Source organism: Natrix helvetica, assembly GCF_964273705.1.
Source record: "Natrix helvetica genome assembly, chromosome: Z".
Taxonomy (NCBI): domain Eukaryota; kingdom Metazoa; phylum Chordata; class Lepidosauria; order Squamata; family Natricidae; genus Natrix; species Natrix helvetica.
Genome location: NC_138554.1, coordinates 78,930,312 through 78,944,022, shown reverse-complemented (window position 1 = coordinate 78,944,022; position 13,711 = coordinate 78,930,312). Strand labels below are relative to the sequence as shown.

At 43.1% G+C, this 13,711-nt stretch overlaps 1 protein-coding gene across 4 annotated transcripts in view; it reads left to right on the top strand.

The window, feature by feature from the left end:
* ITGA9 (integrin subunit alpha 9) overlaps window positions 1–13,711 on the top strand; it is a 541,618-nt gene that overhangs the window by 149,324 nt on the left and 378,583 nt on the right. For all 4 annotated transcript variants that reach the window (XM_081971274.1, XM_081971275.1, XM_081971273.1 and 1 more), the window contains exon 14: window positions 1,951–2,105. In XM_081971274.1, coding sequence (XP_081827400.1) covers window positions 1,951–2,105 — 155 coding nt within the window. The remainder of the gene's footprint in view (window positions 1–1,950; window positions 2,106–13,711) is intronic.

Here is a 13,711-nt window from a genome sequence, read left to right as displayed (position 1 = left end):
CAAAATAATACTAGTATTATTACTATATGGCAGTGATGGCGAACCTTTTTTGGCTCGCGTGCCACAAGTGGGGGGAGCGCGGGGGCGTGTGCGGGCGTGCCGCACCCATAATGCAATGCGCGATCCCCCAGTGTGCATGCGCGCACAACGCCCCCCCAATTTTTACATGCTTTTTTCGCCCTCCCCAGGCTCCAGAGGCTTTATAGTAGCCTGGGGAGGGCGAAAAGAGCCTCCCCGCCCCCCGGAGGCCCTCCCGAGGCTTCAGTGACTTCCGGGTTGCTCGGAGGGTCGTTTTAAGCGCTCCAAAGGCATCAGGGAAGCCTCCAGACGGTCCCTGAAGCCTTCGGACCACTTAAAACGACCCTCTGAGCAAACCGGAAGTCACTTCCTGTTTGCTCGGAGGGTGGTTTTAAGTGCTCCAAAGGCGTCAGGGAAGCCTCCGGACGGTCCCTGAGCCTCCGGGGGGCGGGGGAGGCTCTTTTCACCCTCCCCAGGCTCCTATAAAGCCTCTGGAGCCTGGGGAAGGCGAAAAATAGCTTTTGAAAAGGTGAACTCAGCTGGCCAGTGTGTGCATGCACGCTGGCCAGCTGACAGGGCAGCGCCTCGCGTGCCCTGACAAATGGCTCCGCTGCCACTTGTGGCATGCGTGCCATAGGTTTTGCCATCACTGCTATATGGCATAGTAATAAATTATAGTGAATATTTCATTTCAAAAAAAGTAAATGTGTTTTGAGAAGAGCAATTGCTTGAATGTGATTGGATTTCTGGTCATGGATTATAGTTTTATTCTTTCAGGTGAATCTGTCTGATCTCTCTTAATCTCGTTTAGAACCATTGCATGTAATTAACAGAATAAAACAGAGTTGGAAGGGATCTTGAAGGTATTCTAGTCCAACTCCCTGCTCAGTGAGGAAATCCTATAATATTTCAGACAAATAGTTGTCTAATCTCTTCTTAAAAAGTTTGAGTATTGGAGCACCCACCACTTCTGGAAGCATGTCATTCCACTGATTTATTATTCTTACTGTCAGGATTGTGTTATTTAATTCTAGGTTTGTTCTCTTCTTGATTAGTTTTCATCCATTGCTTCTTGTTCAGGTGTGAAGAATGGAGAATAGGTTGACCCCCTCTTCTTTGTGGTAGATGTTAAATATTGGAAATATTGCTAGTATGACACTCCGATTTTCATTACACTATACATACACAATTCCTCTAACTGTTCTTTGGCTAGCATGAACTACTATGTTTCCGTATGGGTATTTTTTCATTTGTCCTATAATTTTTGTCATAAAAATATAATTACTGGGAAGTGTGGCTCAATGGTTGAGATGCTGGGCTTGTTGGCCAGCAGTGTATTTTTGAGAACCAAGCACCATGCGACAGGGTGAGTTCCTGTCCTTGCCCCAGCTTCTGCATGCAAATATGGGTAGATAAATAGGTACCAGTTTGGTTGGAAGATAATGTTCCAGGATATCATGCTGGCCACATGATCCAGAAATGTCTTTGGACAGCGTTGGCTCAATGGTCTTGAAATGATGATGAACACCACCATCTATAGTTGGCAACGACTAGTGGAGTAAAATCCAGAAGGACTCATTTACCTTTACTTTTCACCTATAATTATTAAATATCTAATAGAAAAGGTTATTGCATTATTTGAATTTTTCTTATTTCAGTAATGCATCTTAATGGAACTAGTATCCAAAGTCCTGTCCTCCCCTTCCCTCCTCCTCCTCTACTTTTGATTATTATAGGAAAAGTATTTGTTTTGGGGTTGGAATATTTGGGGAATAACTTATTATTTCCAGTAGTAGTATTAAAGGTGATATCCTACGCAAGTTTAAAATTTCTGTTAAGTTAATTAAATAGGAGCTACTTTCCCCTAAACTTAAAAAGATCTATGATAGTATGGAAAATAATGTAGTATCTCTTTTTTCTTACTGTTTTAAGATCACGACCTGTCATTACATTGGATATTTCAATTTTCCTGCCAGCATCCATTGACATCACAGCTCCTCAGTGTCATGATGGCTTACAACAAGTGAATTGTTTGAATATCACTGCTTGCTTTAGTTTCAAAGGCAAACAGGTTCCAGGATTCATAGGTGAGCTACTGTCTTGATATCTGTTGCTTTTTATCAATTCTAAACCAATATTCCTATACTAGGAAGAATGATCAGTAACCAGTTATTTAAAAATACTGTGGTTAATTCAGGAAGAGGAGCAAATTATTGCCTTCATGCCTGATTTATATAATAACTAATATATATATTATACCTTTTGAGATATGTTTAAGCAGAGGGGTCTGAGCATTTTGGAAACCTTCACCACATTATTATATTTAGTCAGAGTATTGTGGTAAAAATGGTACCCATACCACAAGCCACTTACATTAAATCAGTAACATTTTGTCATATCTTCTTTATAAGATAGCTGATGAGAGAGCATCAAATCTTGCTAGCTCTGAAGTGTATAATATTTAAGAGAATTAGCAAATAATTCATTATTTTAAGTACTTAATTAAATAACCTGAGCTGGGGTACTTTACTTATCTATACAGATCAGGCACTTTTTAATTATCACATTTTTCCTTTAAAGTCTCAATATTAAGTGAAAACAATGGATCAATATCAGTGAACTTCAATCTCCCATTTAAGGCTGGTTTTTATGAGGAGTTAAATTTGTCTATAACTTTCAGGCAAACTACTGGCTATCAGACAAACTATTGGTTATCAGACAGACAAATTACTGGTTTGAATTAAGACCTCAGCTTATTGGGTTGGTTCCAATAATAATAATTACCACAAGCAGCTGTGGGACACTCTGATCATTGCATGATTCACCTTGTACCTGCTTACAGACAGACTTAAAACCATGAAACCAACAATTAAATCAGTGAGGACTTGGACTGATGAGGCAAAGCTAAAGCTACAGGCTTGCTTTGACTGCATTGACTGGAATGTTTTCAGACATACCTCTGCAGACTTGGATGAACTCACAGATACTGTAACATCATATGTCAGTTTTTGTGAAGACCTATGTGTGCCTATCAGAAAACAGAGAATATACAGTAACAATAAACCTTGGTTCACAGCTAAACCTAAGCAGCTACATTGTTCCAAAGAGGAAGCCTACAGAAAAGGCGATAGAGTGCTGTACAATCAGGCCAGAAACATATTAACAAAGGAGATCACAGCAGCAAAAAGAAGCTACTCTGAAAGCTAAGGAATCAGTTCTCAACAAATGAACCAGAAAACACGTGGAAAACTCTTAAAAATATCACTGATTACAGCAAACCTTCTTCCCAAGCTGTAGGAAATCAACAACTGGCAGATGACCTGAATGTATTTTACTGCAGGTTTGAGAGAAAACTACTGCCACCCATCTCCACAATCCCCATCTCAGACATACCAACAACAGCTAAGCCTCCTACAACCTATCCTATTCCATTGGGCCCACCACCTCTGGTGATTACTGAGAATGAGGTGCAAAGCTATTTCACAGACAAAAGCCAGGAAAATCACCAAGTCCAGCCTAAATAACTCCTTCTTGCTTAAAAACCTGTGCTGACCAACTGGCCCCCATCTTCACCTGCATCTTTAATAAATCACTAGAGATGTGCTATATTCGTTTTGGAGAAGGGCGGCATATAAATCCAAATAAACCAAACCAAACCAATTACTTCTTGCTTCAAATGCTCTAGTATCATGCCAGTGCCGAAGAAACCTTCCATCAAGAAACTGAATGACTTCAGACTGGTTGCTCTAACATTTGTAGTTATGAAAGACCTTTGAAAGATTAGTGCTTGGCCACCTGAGAATCACCACAGACTCACTGTTAGACCCCTTGCAATTTGCCTACTGAGCAAATAGGTCAACAGATGATGCTGTTACTATGATTCTGCACTACATCGTACAACATCTTGAATCTCCAAAGACCTATGCAAGGATCCTCTTTGTAGACTTCAGCTCAGCATTCAATACCATCATTCCAGATATTCTTCTAACTAAACTAAATCAGCTAGCTGTACCTGACCACACTTGTAAATGATCATAAACTTCCTAACAGACAGGAAGCAGCAGGTGAAGCTAGGCAAAATCATATCAGATACCTGTATAATTAGCACAGGAGACCCCCAGGAATGTGTGCTCTCTCCACTTCTCTCTATACAACAATGACTGCATCTTAAAAGATGCTCTGTTAAAATACTGAAGTTTGTAGATGATGCAACAGTGATTGGTTTCATTCAAGACAATGATGAATCTGCATAGAGACAGGAGGTTGAACAATTAGCCTTCTGGTGCAGCCAGAACAATAATGAACTGAATACACTCAAAACTGTAGAAATTGTGGTGGATTTTAGAAGAAAATCTCCTATACTACCAACTCTTACAATACTAGACAACACAGTATCAACAGTAGAGACCTTCAAGTTTCTAGGTTCTATCATATCTCAAGACTTAAAATGGACACATAACTTCAAAAACATCATCAAAAAAGCACTACGAACAATGTTCTTTTTGCACCAACTCAGAGAGCTCAAACTGCTCAAAGAGCTGCTGATTCAGTTCTACAGAGGAATTATTGAATGTGTCATCTGCACCTCCATAACTGTCTGGTCTGGCTCTGCAACCAAACAAGACAAGCATCAACTTCAACTGATATTTAGAACTGCAGTAAAAACAATTGCTACCAATCTGCCTTCCATTGAGGACCTGTATATTGCACGAATCAAAAAGAGGGCTGTGAAAGTATCTACAGACCCCTCACATCCTGGATATTAATTGTTTCAACTTCTACCCTCAAAACAACATTATAGGGCACTGCACACCAGAACAACTAGACAGAAGGACTGTTTTCCCTGAATGCCATCACTCTGCTTAACAACTAATTCCCACAACACTGTCAATAATTTACCAAGAATGTATTACTATTCTTCTCTTCCTTCCCCACTGTATCTCCCCACTTACCTTATAACCATGTTGCTTGTATCTTTCAATTTATATTGTTTTTATTGTTTCCTAGTAAAATTTTATAGCTTATTAATAACTTTGACTATCACTAAGGGTTGTATCTTTTCACTGGATGAATGTTTTTGTATTCTCTTTATGTACACTCCTTATGAACACTGAGAGCATATGCACCAAAGACAAATTCCTTATGTGTCCAATCACACTTGGTCAATAAAGAATGTATTCTTTTCTATAAGATATCTATTCCATAAGATAAGGTCTTAATTCAAGCCAATAGTTTACATAAAGAAATTTACATTCAGGTCTTTACTTTGCATCATTCTAGTTCAAAACAAAGAAGGATATGCTTCTGGCCATCTGTATTATCACTAAACTTTGATTTGAACTGCTTCAATGTATAGAAAGAAACATTAAGAATTTTTGTCAATTAGGCCATATGTATATAAACCTTTGCTTAGATATGATATAAAGAGAGAACAATTTTTTTTATCATAACATGTATGATAAATTGGATGATAACTCTAAAGAAACAATGCCAACATAACTTATGAGAAGATCTGTGGAACATATCTATAAAATTTACTCTGAACTATCATTTGCCTGGAAATGCCATGAGATAAAAGGAACATTCTATATTCTATATAAAAGGGACATGGTGGCTAGTGGCTAAGAGGCTGAGCTTGTCGATCAGAAAGATTGGCAGTTCAGTGGTTCGAATCCCTAGCACTGTGTAATGGAGTGAGCTCCCGTGCTGGCCACATGACCACGGAGATGGCTTTGAAATGGAGATGAGCATTGCCCCCTAGAGTCGGAAATTACTAGCACTTATTACTTTTAATCTTACTTAGTAAGATTTTAAAAAAAGGTTTGGGGCTCTGAAAAGAAACTAAATGGGTCTGCAGAGACCTTAGAATGAAAATGTAAATGGTGTTTTCTCTGTCCCAAACCAAGAAGCAGAAATGATTGCTTCCTTTTGACCCTCTGGCACTCAGCCCACAACTCTCCATGCTCCTCAAGGCCTGGCTTGCTGAGGGGGGGAGCAGCCCTGATGTCTCTGCTCCCCCCCCCAGACCCAGCCTCACTGGTCGGCTTCCTCAAAGATGCCAGCTCATGTCCCGAGGTGCCAAACAGTGAATAGCTGCAAGAGCCGGACTGAGTCCACTGTCCGACTCGCCAATGGGGGTGCTTCTTCCAGACCAGTCGCTTCCCCCCTGCTGGGCTTTTGTGCTCAGTGCTCACCTAGGAAGGGGAACACTTCCCCATGCCACCCACTTCTTTCTCTTGGCCTCACCAACGGGGGAGGAGGAAGGCCAGGCTTGAGGGATGGCTCTCTCCCTGCAAGATCCACCCCCACCATTCTTTCCCACCCATCTTTGCTGGTGGCAACAGCATATGTACCGCAACAAAGGCAGAATGCTGTTGCTGCATAAAGGCAAGTGCAGGGGCGCTTCGCTCCTGCACCAAGGCTCCACCTATCACCACTGCTGCGACAGTGCAACAACTCTTTCATCCTTCTGCCATAACAGGGCCACAGGGAGCTGCACCAGAGGGGTGAAAGAGATGCATGCGGTTCCGGGGCTGCAGGTTGCTGACACCTGGTCTAAATGGATTAGCTAAGGAAGGAAAATTAAGTATAATTATGTAAATATGTGTATATGTCCCTAAGCTACACCTAAAATTCCAATGCACTGAGGATCCAATCAATGAACCTAGGTTACTGCATCCAATTTTCAACAGACTAGCAGCTATGTATAAAACAAAGCCATTGCAGTCAATCTATATTTTTCATTAATTGGTTTTGCACATCATGCTAAACAAGGGGTATCAAACTCAAGGCCTACAGGTTGCATCTGTCCTGCATGGCTGTTCTGGAAATGGGAGGGGGCCGGCCCACATCACTTCAGCCCAGCCCACGCCATTCCAGCCAATGTGCATGAGCACAGGCAGGCACCTGCATGCGCACCACAATGGGATGGGCTGAGTCTGAGGGCATGTGTGCATGTATGCCCTCCAGAATGGAATGGGCCAGGCCGAAGTGATGTATGTGCCTGCCTTCTCCTGTGCACATGTGCACCCACCTGGATGGGATGGGCAGAACCAAAGTGATGTGCTGGTCCCTTATCATTTCCAGGACAGCCTCATTTATCAGCCTTTCAGGTGTGTGTGTGGGGGGGAGGTGCTTGGTATCAGGGAGTCCGCAACTGATCCCTCCAAGAAACAGTCATGGCAGAGGAGGCAAGTGAGGCAGACCACCGGACATGCTTGCTCCATCTCATGTGACTGGGACAGGGCAGGTGGCTGCCTGGTGCATGCAGCAGGCCAGACCATGTGCCTCTCCCCTGTGCCTCTGCCTCTGGCTACTGCTGTTGCTGCAGGCGAAGACAAGGTGAGGAGGATGTGGGGCGGCTGCTGCCTACTCTCTCTTTCGGCTTGCAGTTGTCCCACATGTGGACTATGTTCCCCTTGCGCACCAGACGAACCTTGGCACCACTGAGGCTGCCTGAAGCTCATACAAGTCCATTAGGCTGTTGTTGTTGCCATCCAGAGCACCAGGCCTGCCGAAGCCGAAGGAGGCAGAGTGGCCAGCTAGAAAGACTTGAGTAGAGGTAGTAATTCCCATTCCCAGCAGGCAAAAGGTGGCCACCGCAAGCAGGGAAAGCTCGATCCCCAGTGACGCCACCCAAGTCCAGCCAGGACTGCATGCTTATCCCCCATCTCTGCTGTGCCTGGCAGCCAGGGCTCCAATGGGAATCTGGCTTTCCCCATTTTTTTGCCTGTTGGGGCTGGGCATGTTTTAGTACATCTACTCACATTTTCTAGTTGGCTGCTTCACCTTTGGGCTGGGGGAGTCTGCAAGCGGGGTCGGAGTTGCCACTCAGGAACTGCCATTGGTAGAGACCCTCGATGACACGCCTCCTTCACCAGGATTGCTCAGCAGGGAGATCTGAGCCCTGCCCTTTGAGGCAGAAGCTCCAGAGCACTTTTGGGGCCCTGCCCAACTGACACAGCTCCTTCAGATGGAGACCCCAAGGCTGTGGTGCCTTCCCTGGACTGAAGGCAGTCTTTGGTCTTGCAGCCCCTGCTTCCGGATCTCGGTTCTGAGCTGAGGATTGCAGCCAAATTCCCCACTCAGCCGGCCTTCCTGAAAGGGAGAGGTGGTTCAGGGGTGACAAGGCTTCCCTCCACGTGAGCCGGCGAGTCAGAAGGGTGCTGCTCTAACTAGTTCCTGGGGCTCAAAGGCCCTCTTACATCAAACTTTGGATGGACGCCACTTCCTACCCCACTCCTCACCATGCTTCAGTGAAGCCCTGCCGAGTGCCACATATTGGGTCTGGTAGCAGATGGGGAAGTGGTGTGCCCTCCCCAGCTTCTTGTCTGCTGGCAAAATGCCCCTCTCATGCACCCACCATTGTGGGCCGCTGCAGTCAGGTGCTTGAGGGGAACATGCTCCCTACACAGACCAAGGGCAAGACCCGCTGGGGCTGAAGAGAAGATGACCAGTGGTGACTTATTCTCCAACAGCAAGCCAAAACAGACACTGGGACGGAGTTAGTGAGTCCAACAGTCTGCATCATGTTCATCCCCCCACTGCCTCTGCTTGCTGCTTGAATGGCCAGCCCAGTGTTGGCAATGGGTTCCAGAGCCGTAGTTCCATCGGGGTGGTGGTGGTGGTAGGCTTTCATCTGCAGGCAGAAATCATTCCCCCCGCACACAAAGGGCAGTGAGGGCACAGTGGCTGATGGGCTTCTGGCTGTAGTTGCCCTGCCCCCTGCCTTGCCTCATCTCATCCTGTGGGATGAGCCTCCCTCCCATCCACCACCTCACCCACCGGAGACCCCTGGATTCCCTCCCCAACCTTACCTGAACTTACAGGCACCACCCGATGCCAAACGATGTCAAGTGGGCCATGCCCCTGCCATGCTCAGTCAGTTGCAACCATGCCCCTTCCCCAACCATGACCTGAGCGCATGGATGACAACCACAGTACTGATCTGGCCTTCAATAAAATTGAGTTTGACATCCCTGTGCTAAACCAAACACAAGCATATAATATTATTGCTTAGTACTACATATGAATGAGGCAAAGTATTTTTTGTAGGATTACATTAGAGCAGAAAACAAACTAGAACCAAAGTATTACTGACCTATATTCTAATCTATTAGTCATTATGCTTTGTGCTCAGTTGTTCCAAGCATTACAATGGACAGAAATCAATCAATGACATTTGTTTTTCCATTGAGTTTCCATTAATTGAAATGTTTGGTATGTGTGTGCATATTCATTCATTCTAGCATCTTCATTTTGTTCCTAGTTTCCCTCAATTTTCATTAATATAAAGATTTATTTTTCATATATATTTATTTATGTTTTATCAATGGGAATAAAATACAAAAAAAAAAATCAGAAAAATGCACCCAACAGTAATAGCGAAAGAAAAAAAAATGAGTAAAAAAAAAGGGGGGTGGAGAAAAAAAATGACCCAAATATAAAATAAATTCAACCTTAAACATATAAAAAATTCATTGTGGCTGGATGCTGAAAATAAATAAATAAATAAACCTGTACATAATTATCAACTTTCTCATCCTTATTCAAGAAGAAAATATATTAACAAATATCTAATATATTAAAAATAATAGAAAAAATTAATAAAACAATAATCAACAAGTTAGTCCAGATATTACATTACTCTTCAAATCCCTCTGTTAAACATCTGTGATTGTATTTAACAGGTAGAAAGTCAACAAATGGTTTCCTGCCTCCTATAAAGCTATATAATCCATTATCTCTAATCAAAATGTTAATTCCACCATCTCTGCTAGTTCAATCAGTTTTAAAATCCATTCTGCGACAGTCAGCATCTCCTTTCCTTTCCAGGGCTTAGCAAGTACAACCTTCACAGTGGTCACTATGTAATGAAATAGCATCCCAAATTGTTTTTCAATTGATTTATCTATAATACCTAAAAGATCTTAACTATTTTCTGTACTATCAAAATGTTTATCCAGAATCTTTTCACATACTTGCAGGACCACCAGACATAATAACATGTACTTGGATTTTGATTACATTTCCAATACTTGTTAGAAGCCCCTCTATATATTTTTGCTTTTCTATCTGGAGTCAAATACCAATGATACAACATGTTATTAAAAAATTCTTTCAAACTATAATTCATAGTAAATTTCAATCCATTAGAGCATACATTTTCCCATTTATCTAGTGTTATATTATATCCATTTTTTGCCCATTTTACCATGCAGTCTTTTGCATATTCATTTTCCAGGTTTAACTTTCATGAAAATAAAACTTTTTTTATCCAGTTTAAATCTTCCAAAAAATCTATATTATTTAACAAAATCTTCACTTATTAATTGTTCGCTTATCTTTACCTTACATTCCTCTTTTTCAAATATCAATACGTCCCAAATATTTTATATAAATGCAATAAATAAATAGACATATACAAATGCAAACTAAACAAATCCAAACTTTTTCATTTCTCATTCTGGTTGAAAAATGTCAGTTTTTTGCTGCAACATTCAGAACACCAAAATGGCCTTGATATAATAGAATATACTAGATATAATATACTAGAAACAATTTGGGATCAATTTTGATGCATGGCTCTTTATTCAATGATTTAAAATAGCAAGGTCTTCAATTCTAAGTTATGAAAGGCATGTCTCCCTTTAAACTGTCATTTTATTTTGGTAAATTTATATGGAGACGTGAATTATTCTTATTGCTATTGTTTTGCAACTATAATTATTGCTATGTTGATAAATGGGTCATTGATAGTGTTCGTGCAAATAGTTTGCATTTTTAAACTGCGATACGTATCTTTGTTTAGTTAAATACCATATTTTGTGGAATGCAATCTCTGTACTTAATTGAAATATGAAGAAACTGAAATGTCAGACTGCCTTTTCATAATGAAGATTAGCACATTTTATTAAGTGGACAGGCAAACAGCAAACAACTGTACTATAGAAGGATGTATTCCACTGACCACTTTTTAATAAGAAAAATACATTGATTTTAATACCGTAATAAAATAAAAGAGCTTACATTTATATCAAAATCAGCTTGGATAGCCTAAACATATGGATGTTTAGGCAATTCTAATATGAACAGATCTGACCCAAACTTCCCTGAATAAAGTGAGTCAGAATGTAATTCTACATTTTTAGTCATGCATACCAAAGACAAAGTGGAGAAAGATGTTTAATATACTACTGAACCTATTCGGAAATGTCAACTATTGTTCAGAAAGAATGTGGCTATGACTACAGAGGAGTGGTTTCTGGATAATTTTCTGGTCTTTTTGTGGGTTAGTGCTCATGTTATGACAGTTGCATAGGGATGTTTTGGTTTGCTGTATGAGAGGCTGTGGTCACAATTTTCCAAGTCATGTATATAGCCAGTTGTCTCACACATTGGATGGTTTCTGTATGTGTTTTTTGCAAGTGGTTGTGTTTGCATGGTGAATCACAGCACATGTTGACAGCTCACTGCATGATGGCCATTACCATGTGGAGGGAGCTAAATGGTATAACCCTCTGTAAGGTGCCTGTAATGCATGATTTATTACTTGTGAAGATGACTGTCATGGTTTGCTTGTCATTGAGTTGTTCTTTATTTATGCAGTTCTAAAGAGCCAGAAAACCAGAGGCATATTGTATCAAGGTATTCTGTCCCAACTGCCCAAACCAAGGAACACATCAAATAGGCCACTACGTATGATATTAATAATAGGGGGAATATAATCAGATAACATCATCTGTTACCACAGTTTTTGAACTAGAGTTTCATTACTATCCAGAGCAAAGGGCATGATAACAGATGATGTCCCTAATGTCCACAGGACTTTATGTCAAGTGTCATCAAGAAACAATCTAAGAACCAGAAGACCAGATGAGTGTGTTGAATAAGTCTTCAATATGCAAGAGTAAGATGAAGTGGCAAGAGATGCTGTTTCAAATACTGGGCTTTCTCAAATAGCTTTAAAAAAATTTTTTTAAACACATTCAGAAAATGCATTTCTATAATATTAATTTGATAAACTGTACCAGGAGGCCTTGGTAAAGTTACCTTGTTCTTTGAATGTCACATACTTTAATTGCTGCATCCCACTCTTATGTGAAGCTGCCTTTTAAGATGATTTGGAACTACTCCAAAACATAGCAACTACATTGTTGTAGGTGAGCCCATATATATATAGGCTCACCTACACATATATATTCTATCCGTGTCCCTCCTGGTTGGTACTGGCTTCCTGGGAGGGTTCACGAGGCTGGCTACTGGGACTGGTGAACGCTTCGTTGGGTGAGGGCCTTTTACCAACCGCCTTGAAAGAGGCGGTGGTGAGACCCCTGCTCAAGAAGCCTTCTCTGGACCCAATGGAGCTAGCAAATTATCGTCCTGTCTCCAACCTTCCTTTTTTAGCGAAGGTTGTTGAGAGTGTGGTGGCTCAGCAGTTCCCGCGTCACCTGGAGGAAGATGATTATCTAGACCCGCGCCAGTCCGGCTTCCGGCCCGGTCACAGCACGGAGACGGCCTTGGTCGCGTTGGTGGATGATCTCTGGAGGGCAAAGGATGGGGGTTGTTCCTCCATCCTTGTCCTATTAGACCTCTCGGCCTCATCGACCATGGTATCCTATTGCGCTGTCTGGAGGGGTTGGGGATCGGAGGCACCGTACTGCGGTGGTTCCGCTCCTACCTCTCTGGCCGGACGCAATGTGTGTTGATAGGGGAGCAGAGGTCGACCCCGAGGCCCCTTATTTGTGGGGTCCCACAGGGGTCGATCCTCTCGCCTCTCCTGTTCAACACATATATGAAACTGCTGGGCGAGATCATCCGTGGTTTCGGGGTGGGATACCATCTGTACGCTGATGACACTCAGCTGTATATTTCCACCCCAAACCACCCCAACGAGGCCGTCGAAGTGATGTCCCGTTGTCTGGAAGCCGTGCGGGTCTGGATGGGTGACAACAGGCTCAGGCTCAACCCCTCCAAGACAGAGTGGCTGTGGCTCCCGGCTCCCCAGTACAACCAGCACATTCCATCGCTGGCCATCGGGGATGAACAATTAGCCCCGGTGGAACGGGCACGCAATTTGGGCGTCCTCCTTGATGCCCGTCTGGCTATGGAAGATCATGTGGCAGCCGTGGCGAGGGGGACGTTCCACCAGGTTCGCCTGGTGCGCCAATTGCGACCCCTTTTGGACTGGGAGGCCCTGCGCACAGTCACTCATGCGCTGGTGACGTCTCGCCTGGACTACTGTAATGCTCTCTACATGGGGCTCCCCTTGAGGTGCACCCGGAGACTGCAGTTGGTCCAGAATGCAGCCGCGCGGGTAATTATGGGGAGATCGAGGTTTTCCCATATAACACCTCTCCTGCGCGAGCTGCACTGGCTTCCTGTGGCCTACCGGGTGCGCTTCAAGGTGTTAGTCACCATCTTCAAAGCGCTCCATGGCATAGGGCCTAGTTACCTGCGGGATCGTGTCCTGCCCCATACATCCCTGCGGCCCATTCGCTCACACAGAGAGGGTCTCCTCCGGGTGCCGTCCTCTAGAGATTGTCAGAGGGCAGTGCCCAGGAGTAGGTCCTTCTCTGTGGCGGGCCCTACCCTTTGGAACGACCTCCCCCCAGACATTAGGACAACAACCGATCTCCGCTCCTTCCGCAGTAAACTGAAGACTCACCCTGTTTCGGCTAGCCGGCCTGGCATA